The 15,722-nt window shown below is 40.7% G+C and overlaps 1 protein-coding gene across 3 annotated transcripts in view; it reads right to left on the reverse strand.

The window, feature by feature from the left end:
* Window positions 1-11,577: 11,577 nt before the first annotated feature.
* Window positions 11,578-15,722, reverse strand: part of large2 (LARGE xylosyl- and glucuronyltransferase 2) — a 75,148-nt gene continuing 71,003 nt past the window's right edge. For all 3 annotated transcript variants that reach the window (XM_051378779.1, XM_051378782.1, XM_051378780.1), the window contains 3 exons: window positions 15,487-15,637; window positions 15,206-15,397; window positions 11,578-14,375 (listed from right to left, as the gene is read on the reverse strand). In XM_051378779.1, the coding sequence (XP_051234739.1) occupies window positions 14,178-14,375; window positions 15,206-15,397; window positions 15,487-15,637 (541 nt within the window). In that variant the 3' untranslated portion in view covers window positions 11,578-14,177. The remainder of the gene's footprint in view (window positions 14,376-15,205; window positions 15,398-15,486; window positions 15,638-15,722) is intronic.

Consider the following 15,722-nt stretch of genomic DNA (forward strand, 5'->3'; position numbering starts at 1 on the left):
GTCCACCTGAACTGAGCGGCACATGGAAACTTCTGAAACCAGTGAATCTCTGAGGTTACACAGACTGCTCAAGAGGCTCTGCAGAGTGGAGGCTGTTACAGCAGCACACTAATGGCCAACCACCACAGATATATAGTACCCACTGTATTGTGGGTAATGGCAGGCAGGAAAGTGATACTGAAGGACTCGTCAGCTTTATCTACCATAAAGGTTTGCTCTTAAGTCTGTTCACACACACACACAGCTGCAGTGTGTATCGCGGGCCGGCTGTGTTATTGATGTGTCGGTTGGTGGACGCCGATGCTCCACGCTGCTCTCTAAGCTGTTAGCCTGTTTTCTGATCTGAGGCGCCTTTAGCTGGACGGCGCTCGGCTGCTCAATTAGCCTAATGAGGACAGTCAGCGTGACGTCACGGCTGCTGGCCGTCGCTCAGACCGCAGGGCGGGGACGGACCGTCCGCCGCTTCATCACACCGTGTCAAATCACGCAGCATTTAATAAGAGCATCTGAGGGTTTAATCATCCAAACGATGCAGATCGATCACCTGAAGCTGCTCTCGTCTCCAGACCTGGGTCCTCCACAGGAAGAACTAAATGAACTCCATCACAGACGCGTCGGCGTGTTAAAAGAAGCCATTGTCAGTGATTTATTCTGCTGTTCTTGTTCTGCTGAAGGGACTTCCTCTTTGTCTCGGCTCAAAGAGGCGGCAGGCATGAATACAAATGAGTTAATCAATTTCAAAACGCCACAGTTTGTTGCGCCGGACAGCCCCCACGCTGTTGGCCTGGAAACGACAAGTCCAGATAAGACTCAGAGAGCGTGGTGACAGGCGTGCAGCTCTGTCACCGTCGAGTTAGCGCTGAGGCCTCAGAGACACTTCGAACCGCCTCTGGACAGTCGTGTTCAAGGGCCCTTTATTACAGTTACACTGCTGGGAACATGGAAGTACTCTGGCGGAGCGTTTTATCATTTTCTGTCTGACAGTGTTGGTGATGTACTTGTTGGAGCGTCCCGGTGGTCTCGTGGTCTACGGCTCTGTAATTGTCTCTGGTTCCAGTCAAACAAGACTAAGATGGACAGTTTAACTAATCTAACTTTCTGGGGGGATTTTTGCTCTTCTTGTTATTCATTCATTTAATCTTCATTTAAAGGTTATATAAAAGAGATTTAAAACTTAATGTCTTCTCTTTTAATGTCCAGCATCTGTTTCTGTTTGATTGACATCGTTTTTCCAGCACTGTCCCCTAAAAGAGATTAAAATGTACGATGCAACTGCTGCTACTTAGGATCAGGGTGCGAACTACAGGGGAGCTGGGCTCCTCTTAATAACACACGAGCTTCCCTGAAAACATTTTTTGTCTGATTTCACGACCTTTCTAAAAAACTGTTTTGTTTTCTCTGTTTCTCTTTTCTTGCAAGAAATTGCAGCAGAAAGTGAAATTCATAAAAAATTTAGAATAAAGTCGCATTGTTTCTTCAACCCCTCTGCATCTTGGACACTAGAAATAAAGTTTGGTGAGGTATGATTGGTCAAATCTGCGGAAAGGTTACGGTGATTGGACAAAAGTTCAAGGCCGTACAAAATTCACAGGGATTGGTTTAATTTCACCAATCACTAGTTAATTCACTTTAAAAAAGATACTGCTATTCTTAGTGTGACAGCCCAATATCACTGACTGCAGATCAGTAAATATCAGAAGATATAGAAGCAGTGAGCTCTGCTGAATACAGTGGTACAGTTCTTACACTGGATGGGTTCAATGCCGATATTTCCTGTACGTTACGCTGTGTATGACTGTGGGTGTCACAATAAAAGCTGATGAAGTAAATAAACAGATCCTGGTTAAACAATAATAAAAATAGTGCTTTGTTTTTATTGTTTTCTCCTTTTAATTAATTTGGTTTGTTTTGTATTTGTTTATTGTTGTTCTAATTAATTGAATGTATTTATGTGTGTTGTTTATTGGTTTATTTGTGTTTGTTCTTATTGTTTTGCAGGTCAGGAAGCTGAGAAAGGAAGAAATAAAAAGGAAAAGAAGCCACGCCTCCTCCTGCAGCGCTCCCGTTAATCAACAGGAAGTGGACACAGGTGTGTGTTTGGGCGACAGCACGTGTTGAAGACGAGAGAGAGAGAGAGGGAGAGCGACTGGAGCTGGAGGACATGGAAACGGACTGAAATATTCTCTCATGTATTGTGATATATGTGTTAGAGCTGGAACTGGGAATACCGACAATGACGACAAAGACTCGACCCCACTGAGAACCAGTAACAGTAGAAGAAGAGGTGAGACACTGAGCACAGACTGATTCAGAGACAGCTGTTTGAGAGCCTGCAGCAAAAGGTAGGATAAGTGTGTGTGTGTGTGTGTGTGTGTGTGTGTGTGTGTGTGTGTGTGTGTGTGTGTGTGTGCCGGCCCAAAGAGAGCAATGAATTATGGTCCACAGGTGGTCCAGATCTGGTGGCCTCTGATGGCCTATGACACAGCTGTATCTCAGCCAACTGTCTCACCCTCCTGTGAACAGATAGTTAAAGGAGGAAATTCAGCCAGTAAACAACAGGCCTGAACACTAAACAAACAAACAAAACAACAGTGCTGGAATGTGTGTGTGGTCCATCATAAGGATACGGTCTTACAGTCGGCTCAGATATGCACTGTAAAACCTCAAAACAATAATAAAAACAAGGGAATATTGCAGCAGCTGTAAAATAACTGACTCTAATTTTACATGAAATCTTGTGTCATTTTTGGGCTTTTTAATGTTTAAAGATATTTACACTGTAAAAACAATGAAGTTACCTATAAATACAGGCGAACGCTGCTATAATACAAATAATCAGGCTTACAGTTACAGCAGAGTATCATCATCATATATTCTCCTCCAGAAACACAGAGCACACTGTACAGCTTCATCGACTTATAAACTGAGTTTGGTGCATAAAATGAGTGGAAGTCCCCGTTTTAAGAAATACACCCACAAAACTGCTGTTTCCACAAATAGTGTGTGACACACACACACACACACACACACACTCTTCCTGCAGTGAGCTCAGCAGATGTTGTTCGCAGGTGTTTTGGCCTCTGTTCCAGATGAGAAGTTTGGTCTGTAATTGGAGACCTGGGGCCACGATGGACCACACACACACACTCACACACACACACACACACACACACTGTGCACCGGTTGGGCTTCATTTACCAAATGTTGCAATATGTCTCTCTAATGAATCCATCGTGTAAAAGTGTGTTCACCCTTCGCCCTCATTAAACGCCGCCGCCGCTGCTGCAGCCTCCTCATTAGGTCATGTGATGTCAGAAATATGAGGACGACTCTGATCCACGTTACATTGCTGCAGGCTGCTGAGAGGCCCCTCGACCACCCTCCTGTCAGGGGGCAGGAACAGGGAGAAACAGGGCAGGGTATAAATGATATATTCCCACAGATGAACTGATTGAAGAGCGTTTTAAATAAATGACATATTGAATGTGAACAGCTTGTATTTGCTCGTAAGTACAGCTGCTGAAAACTGGCAACAGGACTTCATTTTTGGATTTGTGAGCCAAACACCAGAGGGCCTGGATAACAAGGTATCATTCAGCTCGTTGTTAATGAAAGAGGCGGAGTTGAGACTGAGGATGTTCTGTATGTATCAGGTGAACACCTGGACGTACCTGCAGCGTTCAACAGCTACTTCTAGAGAAGTGACATTAACTCTTGAGTGTGATTCACAGTCTGTTTTCTGATGCCTTGGCTAATTAACAGAGCATAGATTTCTAATAAAAGCTGAAAGTAGATGTACTTTTTATTTAATTCATTTTCACATTGTGTTAGCTTGATTTGCTTTGATGAAACAGGAGCGTTAAAGCATCGACACTCCCACCGAGGGCGAATTAAAATGATTTGCTCGAGTAGATTAAATACAAAGTCAATGCAAAGACACAAATAGCGCCAACATGTGAAATTCGCCCAATTTGAGATTTCGTTAACTCAAGCTATCAGCTTTACTATGAACTAAGTTAGCACAGCCCTGATCAACCAAACTCCATTCAGAAAATGAGCATTTTAAAAGTTGTTTGCTTGTCGTCTTGCAGACAGACAGACAGAGTCTGAATTCAGACTTTTTACACATCGGCATCATGATCCATTTATTACAATTAAATTACAGCAAAAACTGTTTATATTAAAGATTATAGAGTGAGTATTACCATAAATACAAATGATCTCACAAGTAAAGTAACGCAGGGTGAATATATGCTTTAGATATGGTCATAACATCACATTGCCATTATTTTGACAGATTTTGTGATATGTAATTAACGATTAGGAATTATCATTTTTGCCGCACAAATTACATTTTTACTGAAAAAAACTATTAAAAAGATGATTTGGTGATCTGTACTGAACAAATGTCTTTTCTTTAATCTGGAGAACTGGATTTGTCGGCCTGTGCACCTCTGCAGCTTAACAATACTTTATGCCTATATATAATATCATAATAAATTATAAAGCTGTTCTGTCACACACTTTAAAATATGTATTAATATTTTATAAATAATGAAAAACTGTAAACTTACAGATTTATTTATTTTTTACAGTTTAGCTCAAAAGGAATAAAAGAATAGTAATGTCGTTCAAAAGTGAAAGTCCAGCAAACCAGAAATATTTGAACATATGTAATCTGCTGATTGAATTAATCATACACACCTAATCCATTTCACAGAATCCGAGCTGTACGTCTAAGCCGAGCCTGGTTCCTCCTGGCTGTAGAATAATTAGCTCGGTCTTTCTAAATGACATGCACTTAATTAAAGTAATACCCAAATCATCCCATAAGCAGAACTCACTTTATGTCATTAACCGAAGTGATTCATTAAACCGTAGATTCCAAATATCACCAGTTGACAAACAACTCACATGGATCAGATTAACTCGACTCTCTCATTAGATAAAAATATTCCATCAGTTTCCATCTTTTAACTGCAGTTAATATATATATCTGAGTAGCTCCATATACTGTGTGTCTACAACATGTGACCTAAACTGAGTTTTACTGCAGTCGAATTCACCGTTTATTTGATCTCATCTTGATGTTTTTCTGTTTCTATTGTCAGACAACGGTGTGAATAGGCAATGAATAGAAACATATTTGTCTTCAGCTCATAAATTAACCATCAATCATTCCAAGCTGCTGATCAAATCTATAATTTATGGCTGTGATGTCGCCTGACAGTCAACATAAATACAAGTTAATGACGGCAGCTGTGTGATATGTTGACATTTAAAAAGAGTGATTGAAGTTTGAAGTTTTCCTCTTAACTTCACATCATGTTTAATATTAAAGTGAGAGTAATTATATATTTACCTTAAATTCATTCCTACTGTGGGCCTTAATTAAACTATTACTTTTTAAAGCTTTATATATGAGATTTAGAACATTAATATAGCAGCAAACTACTATTTGCGATGTAGAGATTTATATCGTTAATTAAGGAAACCAACATTAGTGATTGTTGGATAGACTAACAAAGGCGCTTTTATTAACAATATTACGAGTTTCTGGTGAAACAAAAAGTAGATCTCTGTAGAAATATTCTAGCCCAGTATATTACAGGTTTATCTTGACCAAACCAGCTTAGAGGATTGTTGGAAAGAGTTTTATTTAGTTTCTGTTCCATTGTTTTGTTCTCAGATGCTAGAGTGCTCTAGTGCAACACCCAGTGGCAAGTGAATGTTGTGTATATAACCTTTTTCAATGTATATCCGTTATTTGACCAGGTGAAAGACTGCTAGCGATAAAAGTGACCTTGACAAGAAAGGTTAAAGGTTCTATATGTAACTTTAAGACAAACATTGTTAACATTATTTTGCTACATCATCAAACTAACATCAGCCAGCTAATATTTTCTCTTGGACTCTGTGTTGCGGTGGGTTCTGGTCATTGTTGACATTAGCAGACTACATGTCAAAGCTAACGTTAGCTAGTGTTGTACACTGTAGGGAAGCGGAGAGAGAACACGTCACATCCTAAATCTGAGCCTCATCGGTACATTTAGACTCATATAAATCAGCCTAAAGGCAACCGAGAATGTCGGGGAAGGTTTCAGTTAGAAACCTGTTTTCACGTTGGCAATAAAAAGTGATTAGTGACATAAAAAGCTTCATAATCTTAATCAGGAACCTTTAATCTAGGCTTTCACAGTTACATTTTGCTGTGTAGTCTTTTCTATTCTGTGTAACTTCATCATTATCAGGTCTGGATTATAGTCATCAATGGACAAGTCGAACCCTCCAGAGAGACCCAGCAGTCAATAAAACCCAGACAGGACAATAACCACCCAGAGTAAATATGATGGATACATCCCAGTCCTCCTGCTGCGAGCCTAATCACAGCAGAGAGAGACCGAGTGTCAGCCTCCCCTTTATTGAGCTCACGGAGGGGAGAAGAAAGGGAGGCAGCAGTTATTGCCATTGATCTGAGGAGGAAGGGGAGTCCTCTGGGCCGCCGGTGGGAGTTGGTTTTTGTTGGAGCCACATCGATCCTGCCTCGGCTCTGACACTAATAATTGGCCTGTGCCCGCCCCGGCCCCCCAATGGCTCTATAGCCTCCTCCTACTCGACGCCGAGCGCAGGCCACGGCTCCTGTCAGCCGGCTCAGGGCCCGGAGGCGAACCTGGATAAACTAATCACAGACCGGCAGGATGAGGCCTGGAAACGAGAGCTCAAAGCTGCACTGGGAAAGACTTGTTTTCTAGGTAATAATCCACCTTTGTAGGCTGGATTAGCGGCTCCTGTGAGCTCTGGTGGTCCTGTTTAAAAGAATATTCATTTATTAGAGATTTTTAAAAAAAGACCAAGTCCAATTTTACAATCATTTGTTGGTAGTGAAACTAGTTTGTGATTGCGGCTCACAGCCATGTGCCAAAAAGATGCATCATCAAAACTATTGATCTGTTTACTGGACTAAAAGATTCTTGAGTAGGCCACATACGTGTATAGGAAGGGAAATATTGTTTCTATACCCACAGTGAAACTGGGGGCCTTGGTCAGTCATTATCAGTTGACAACGTGAACACAGTGTTCACTTTGTATACTTTGTTTACATCAAATTATTTTGTCTTACTGTAAAACAAAATGTGACACCAACCAATTTCAGCCAATAACATCCTGACATTCACCCGGTAATCAGCTTCACCTTTTAGTGACACAGAGCCAAGATTCATTAGTTAGCTAGCTAACAGCACGGCTAGCTAATTAGTTAACAGCAAATAATCGTATTTTCTGTAGATGACAGAGCAGAACCACGCTGTAGAGTTCGGGCCGCTGAGAGAAGATCTGTGCATAAAATGACGTCATACTAATGCTAAATGCATGATATTAATGGATTTAACATTACACTATAATTTTCTCTTTTAATTTCTCTCTTTTAATTTTCAAAAGAGCAGCTTTTAATATTAATTTTAAGTTACATTAACTAACAAACTTCCTGATGAAGTACTTTTTACTGGATGTTTTGTTTTCACAGCACAAATAAAAATGATAAAATTGAGTCAGTGTCACTTCAAATTACTGATCAAGAATATTTGAGTTAGTTTTACTTAAAATTCATTTTCAACTATTTTTATTTAGTTAAATGATCTGGTTTCACAGTATAATTTCAATGGCCTGAAAAATGTATAGCTTATATAGTTTCACTCAAATTTGTGTACCCTTTTGGCAGATAAAACTGATAACTATACACATAATATCTAAATCTCATCAGATTTTCTTTAATTTTGTCAAACCATCCTGTAATCTAAGACACAGATTGTCATTAAATTTGGAGACTGGATTCCTCAATAATCCTTGAACCCTTCACAGACTTTAATATTGGGGGTGTAATGAGCTCTGGTGCTTTTGTTTGTATACACACACCCAACTGATATTTCTATTGTTTCATAAAAAGCATTTAGTTAACATAATGGTTTCCAGTTCCTACATATCCAACATTACTGACACTGACTGCAGACAATGAGAGAAAAGGAAGAAGCAGATCAGATGTGGTTGGATTTCTTTACGAGGTGAGGAGGATAAGAAATGAGTGCCGCTGTGATCGGAGTGGGGGGTTTATTCTGGCGTTACGCAGGTCGCTTATACAGAAGAGTTAAATCATCCTCACACCTACAGTTCATTTCCTTTTGTCTCAATCACAATTAGTTATTTTCTTAACCTTTAGTCTTCCTTACTGTAAGTGTGCAGTTTGATTCGTTATGTATGTTCAGGTTTGGCACATTAGAGTCCAAAATAAAATCCGCGCAAACTTTCCCCTGAAAACAAAAAAACCCCCACACATTAAAGATTTCCTCTTCATATCAAAATTAAATCAATTTTAGCTGATAGTGTCTCAGACTTTTACCACGATCACTGGCCAAAGAAAAAAAAATAGATCATTATTTTAGATTGTCATCTAAAGCTTTACAAGTAATGGACACCCAGCAGCCAATCAGAATCCAGTATTCAGCCGGACCATGGTATAAATAAATACTGTGTAATCTTTCATATATTAGCATATTGTAGTGTAGCCCCGGGGTTAGCCTTAAGGTTAGCTGGTTTCCTGTAGCTGTGTGTGAGTGAGAGCATATCATGGAAACATTATTCAGAAAACCACTCATCACAATAAATAATTTGCAATTCCGATACATTTCAGAAAAGATGCAGTATGTGAGTTTCTGTTTCTCTTCATAACGTTGAAACTACAACAGCCTGAAAACTCTTCCTCTATCGTCTCTCCCAGTAGTTTCCTCTTGCTGAACGTTGCGTTGCTGAACGTTGCGTTGCTGAACGCTGCGTTGCTGAATGAGTGTTTGGGTGGAACTGTAGATGAAGATCACGGCAGCTCAGATGTTTGTGCAGATATTAGAGATGAGGAAACACTTCACAGTTCTGCTCTGTGAAACAGGAGAGCGAGCTCGTTATTCAAGGAACACGAGACAATTCAATTCCAGGCTGAGGCGATAAATGTCAGAGCAGGAAACAGCTGACGCAGAACTGCAGTGTGTGTGTGTGTGGGTGTGTGTGTTTGTGTGTGTGTGTGTGTGGGTGTGTGTGTGTTTGTGTGTGTGTTTGTGTTTGCGTGGGTGTGTGTGCGGGTGTGTGTGTGGGTGTGTGTGTGTTTGTGTTTGTGGGGGTGTGTGTGGGGGGTGTGTGTGTGTGTGTGGGTGTGTGTGTGTGTGTGTGTCGGTGTTTGTGTAAATCGCTGTATTAATCATGTTATCTGGACAAACCATCTCACCACAACGTCCACTTAGTAGCTGTTCTGGAGCTTTTGATCACATTGCATGGTTTTCTTCAGCAGATGACGTTCGTATCGTTGTGATGGGATCATCGATGTTTAAATTCCCGTTTTTCTGACGTCTTGAAGCTGCTTAGATCGCCAACACAAATAGAAATGTTTAATCTTTTGTAGATATGGATGCTGCACATCGTTACATCAGTTAGATTCTCCACGATTAAAAACCTTCAGTTAGTGTTATCAGTTTAATTTTCATACAACTAATATTCACACTGGTTTAAATAAACATCTGACTGCAAGGGATTTGTGTAAAAGGTATTAAAGGCCTGTTTCATTTAGAGGCCTGTTCCAAATAAAAGCCTGGGCTATTGATTGAACTTTTACAGTAAAATAAAACATGCCTGGTGATTATATGTGCTGTGTGTGTAACACTGTGTACATATGGGGTTGGTTGACCTACATGCAGAGAGGCTGACTAATAATTGATAAGGTGTTGCTAAGAACCCTGCAGGGGAGAGGTGGATGAATTTCCGCTGTGAACCGGCAGCTCGAGGAGGGTTAGATAGCTGATATTAAGTCTAATATGAACAAATGCTGTCCCACAGATAATACAGAGCATTGGTGTGCATACGACTACTGTAAATATAGATGAATGATGAAGTTCTGGGACTCACCAAATAGCAACAATTGTTAAACACCATCAAGATTTCTTTGGGTTATTACTGTAAAACTTCTAATAACAATCTGGGCTTTTATTTGCTTCAATCACTGAACTCACGCTGCCTTTAATGGGGACAGGCCTTTAATTCCTTTAGCACCAAACTACTAATACTCTTATTGTGCTGCTAAACTAATGGCTTAAATTTCAGGTCATACTTTTTTCTTTGTGCTGCTGCCATGACACTTTTCTCAATTTACAGGAAAAAAACAGCCCGTTTGCTCCTCATATTTATAAATGGTAGTCGGGGGGGGCTTTTTTCCCGCTTTGGGTTTTCTGATTTAAAAACGGAAGTATGTTGGCTGCAAAGTACACTGACTCAGACAGACAGGCAGACAGTGTTTAATACTCAATAATCTTTCATATATTAGCATATTGTAGTGTAGCCCCGGGGTTAGCCTTAAGGTTTGCTGGTTTCCTGTAGCAGTGTGTGTGTGTGTGTGTGTGTGTGTGTGTGTGTGTGTGTGTGTGTACCATGGAAACATTATTCAGAAAACCAAACATGAATTTGTAATTCAGATTCAAGAGAAGAGGCATTATCTGTTTCTCTCCATAACATGATTATTTAATGTTCCCTTAATGACCTGATGAACACGGTGGTGCCTGACCAGCGTTTTTCGTTTGTTGAATCAGTTGATTTTTTTTTGCAGAGTTGCACAAACCATCTTCTCCAGCATTATTGGATAGTTTCAATTTGTTGATGAGCTGATTGGGTCCTTATTAAATTTAACAGCGTCTAAATACGCTTTTAAAAGTTTATTACCGTTGCAATTTTCCAAATGGCTGATATGATGAGGCCCATTACCTGCAGCAGGGAGCAGGTCTCAGACTCAGACTGAGGACCTGCTTTTAGCACTAAAAGGCTTTGGAATTACTCTGAGAGCAAAAACTTCAGTCTTAGTTTGGACGGAAACACAGTATTTTTAGGAACTACTTCAGTCTGAGGATGTTTTGGGAGTGCGGTTCTCGGGCCATTTCCACATTTTTTAAACTTTTTTTCTTAACATAAATAGCAGTAGGTCCTTGACGTCATTGATCTACCTTGGCTTTTACTGCTTACTTACTCAAATACTGCTGCCAGTTGTCTGGTATCGCTGAGAAACCAGTGACATATACACATACACAAATACATTTTATGTATTTCTACAATATATATTCTAAATTCTTTGTATTTGCAAGAAAAAAAGTAACTTGCTGCCAGTCGATGACCATTTCTGAACAAAAGCAACAGTTGTCTTTAAACACACTGCAGGGAAATTTATGTATCCAATTAATTTATTGTCATTTGCATTTAAACAGGACAAAAACAACTATGAGGGGACCTCTGTATTCATCCAAAATAATTTAGTTTGTGTTGGAAATTTTCACTGGACCAATTACACACATGGAAGGTTCACACAGGCTTACTGAGCTTGGTCAATATTATAACTCCTGGATATCCAGAGACTTTATGGGCCCTGTAGGGGTATGAATTAAAATAAATCCTCAAGGTTTCAATCTCAAAAATAACTTTAATTTAATGAAAACTCGACAGTAATTGAAGAAAAGTTTGAAGAGGATCAGTCAGTGCAAAAAACCCAAGACAAAGTGATTACAAAAGGGCAAATTTATTTAAAGCACTTACATAGAAAAATATGATTGATTTGAGTCAACAATAATAAATAGAGTGCCTGACCAGGCCCAGGCCCTGTCGGTACAACAGTACAATCAATATCCAGTTTCACAATACAGCAAAGGCACTAGCATTTACCACAATCAACAACAAGTCAATGGAGGCGGCTGGGATGGCAGCGGGGGAGGGGGGCACAGTTCACACTCACTCCTCAACAAACCTAATTCTGTCTGAGCCCGCGGCCGCCACGTACGCCGCCACGCCATCGTGCTCCTCGTTCGGCCTCATCCTCTGTGGAAATTCTACGAGATTCGAATCGATTCGGCTCTGCTCGCCTTTTGTCCAAATGCAGATAGGGATCGAGAAAATAAAAGGGACACAGTGTTCTTTAACACAATAGAAGTGAGAAAATTAAAAGAGGAGGCGAATGATTAAAAAACAAAAAGCCTTCGGCTCTGCTGGCGGTCCCCGAGGGGCCACAGTGTCACAGCCACCATTCTTCTATTATTGGAGCTGAAGTGAGGTTTGTCCTACGCTTCGAGGAAAGGACATAAAAACAATATCATCCTTTGGGGATCTTGAATATACATCAGAATATCAGGCCAAGAACTTTTCAAATAGTTTGTCAGGGGCCAAAGATTTGGTCAATCAAACTTAACAATAACTCACATTTAGTCTACAGACACTAAAATCATCCTCTGGAGACCGTGATACTCCACTCAGTTGAGATTATTCGACAAATACACTGCCATCGTCAGGATAAAAAGAAACAAACAATGAAATTAGGAAGATTAAAGTCCAACTGAAACTGAATTACACATTTTCCTTTTGCTGAACACACAGATTTGCTCTGTGAATTAGAGGCGGACTCGTTTTGTGGAAGGAAATCAGCATCCAAAAGGATGAGAACTGTATTTTTATAGTTTGGTTTAAAGGAAGCCCCTTCCTGTCTGCGTATATGCTAATTTGTGTTATCTGAGAACCTAATTAGGTTCATTCTTGACCTTAGGAACAGTAGTTCGCTCAGTCCAATAATCGCGTACCCATACGATGGCGCTTTGGTCACGTGATAAACAACCACCTGTTATTGTGAGATGTCAGATTATTTAGTGCAGCTAATCAGTGAGTTGACTGCAGTCGTACATTTAAAAACTGGATTTGAGATTTGTCAGTTGAGATATAAAATGGTTATATTTCCTTAATTACGCCGTTTATCCTTTACTTGCTAGCTACAGTCACTAGAACCAATTAGTTTTACCCTCAGAAGAGGTCTTCATGGGTAGGCCGAAAATGAAAGTCGGACCCCTGAATGCAGTTACTTTGTGATGATTATGCCCGAAAAAACCTGGATCTGGATTTCAGTCAGACTAACTATACATTGAACAGACTGCAGAAAGATACGAATTTTGTGATTTCAGTTGGACTTTGGTACAGTAGATGGCACACACATCCAGTGAATCAGACACATTTTAGATGTAATGGCACAAACACAAGAAACTGAAAAAGCTCCTGCCCTTCGTCCGAGTGCAGCAGTTTGATTTCAGAGCTGACAGCTTCATTATTAACAACTCACTGTACGGTCAGTGTTGGTCGCGTGAGATGGTCCCACCCAGATACATCTGTTACCAGTAGAAGATTTTTGCTTCTTTCAGTGGAAAGAATTAAGGGAGAAAACTGACTATTTTTCTTATTCGAAAAGAACATGTAGTGCAACTCTTTACATGCAAGCAAATATATGATCAAGACAAAAGCGAGATGACATTGACGACAATCAGTAAGCGTGTTGAAGACGAGCCGTATGATGCAGCTGGATCATACACTCACACACACACATACAAAGCACATCCCTGAAGCTCACGGAAATAACTCGACTGGGACATGATGGATTGAAGAGGTCAGAAAATATAGAAAGGAAAAAATAAACTGATTCTTATGTAAAGTCGTAATCAAAACATTGTAAATGTTTGTTTTTCATTGGTTCTGATTTACACTGGAAAAAAGGAGAAATTAAAGTATCTATCTAAATATCTCAGTATATGGGAAGTGATAAGGCTTAAATCTTTCTCCAGTTCGACTGGCCTTGCAAATATGACTCAAATGTCTCTTTTTAAATGTTTCCCCAAACCACACGTGTCCCGTCATGTCCAGATATCCACCGGTCCATAGTGTGTCTTCTGGAAAAGAAAAAAGCCCTGATTGTCAGAACAAATTGTAAGAATATGGTTGTTATTTCCCGGCCTTAAAGCTAGTCCCATCATATCCACACTGGGCTGAATCCACAGTGAATCCTGCGTTTGGGAAATCCGCTGCCACTCCGTCTGTTTTTTTTTTCCGTCTCTGCATCTCATCACCTCGAGGTGGAGTCGACTGGAGAAATAATGCACAGGAGCCCGACAATGTTCCGAAGGGCTGTAAAGCTTTACCGTCATTGTTTGCGCCCAGCGGTGGCGCGGCCCGCTGCGCAGCGCTGCGCCGGTACATGTCCGAGCTCTCAGGTCAGGAGCTTGGAGGCTGATGGACTCGCCGGCTCTCAGCAGATCTGTGTTGTTGTTGTTGTTGTTGTTGTTTTTGTTGTTTTTTTAGATGTTCCTCTGGGCGGTGAGGTACTTGAGAGCAGCCGAGCCGTATTTCCTGGACAGGTCCTGGTGGAACTCGTCCTTCAGGGTGTTCAGACAGTTGCGGTAGCTGGAGCTGGAGCGAAACTTGGAGATGTCGAAGCTGGGAGCGTGGGGCATGTGGATCATGAAAGCATTGGGGAGGACCATCAGGTCGTACTCCTGAGGAAAGACAACGAGGAAATAATGAAAGCTTTTCTCATCTCAGAAACAAATATCCCGCTTTGGCTTCCACAAACATTACATAAAGAATTTATTTACTCCCACACAACCGAGAGTTACTGAAACTGTTGGATTTCTCTCGAGGTTCCCTTCTTTAAACAAACCTTGAATAAGCTGTTTGCAGAATGCATCATTCACTCCAAACAAACTCTCAGCTCATGTAGAGAAATAATAACTTGCAGTGATGTGGTGTGCAGTGAGATTTGAATTGAAGCAAACATTGTATTTCTCATCATAATAACTAATTTATTGTTCAGGTTCAGGATAACTTCTGGGCTTTGTGTCTATTCAGACAGGTTTCATCTTCATTCCTTTCGGCTACGAGACAAACAGAACAAAGTTAAAATGGATAAAGTAAGTTTATACTGTCATAACCACTGTTGGCTAGCTTGTTGTGATCAGAAATGATAAACCACACAATAGAAAATGGCATATTTAAGACATTATAAGGCCTTTTCAAAGACACCCTTTTGAAAGTTGTTGGTATTATTTTAAATATGACTGAGATCAGCTTTTCCATTTTCTTTTTTAAACACTAGTTTCTAAGTCCAAGCTCTTTTTTAGTTATAACTATGCATTTAAAACGTAAAAAGTGTAGGAAACTGGGAGACTTGTTTTAAGACTGTCTGAGAAGATGATGATTAGCTTAACACTTTTGCACATAGCATGTACGTGAAAGAAAATCACAGGTGTGTTTGAAATACCCTCATTGACCTAAAAGCCCTGCCCTCTATAACCAGCCATCATGGTGCATTATGGTGCAGACGTACCTGTGCATCCAGCTCCATGATGTGGGACACTTTGTTCCAGCCGAAGCCCACGAAGCGCTGGTCGTACTCTGGACAGTCCCGCCTCACCACAACGTACGGCTCAAAGTCTGGCTCCCACTCCACCTTATAAGGTGTGGTGGCTGTTCGCCATTTGGCATAGTTGGTAGGAGCGTGACCTTTGGGCCACACATGGTACCTGGAGAGGCAGGAAGAGATGCATTACTTCCATAACTCCAATTTACTTACCAATCATTATCCATTCATTTGTTGTTTCTGTTCAGGTACCTGAAGGTGTAGAGAGTCCCCATGTCCAGCATGGAGAGCAGCTCAGCTTTGGATTTGGGGAAGGACAGGCGGTAACGAAGCGTCTCGAAGGCTGGAACCACCAGAGCCTTCTTGGTGTGAGCCATGTCCAGCTGCACCACAGTCTTTCTGCATACAGGAAACGGGCAGGTGAGATACAGCCACAGTGTTTATAGCAGTGGTTGGTGACCCCAAACGGACTATGTGACATATT

This window comes from Dicentrarchus labrax, unplaced genomic scaffold (genome assembly GCF_905237075.1).
Source record: "Dicentrarchus labrax unplaced genomic scaffold, dlabrax2021, whole genome shotgun sequence".
NCBI classification, from domain to species: Eukaryota; Metazoa; Chordata; class Actinopteri; family Moronidae; genus Dicentrarchus; species Dicentrarchus labrax.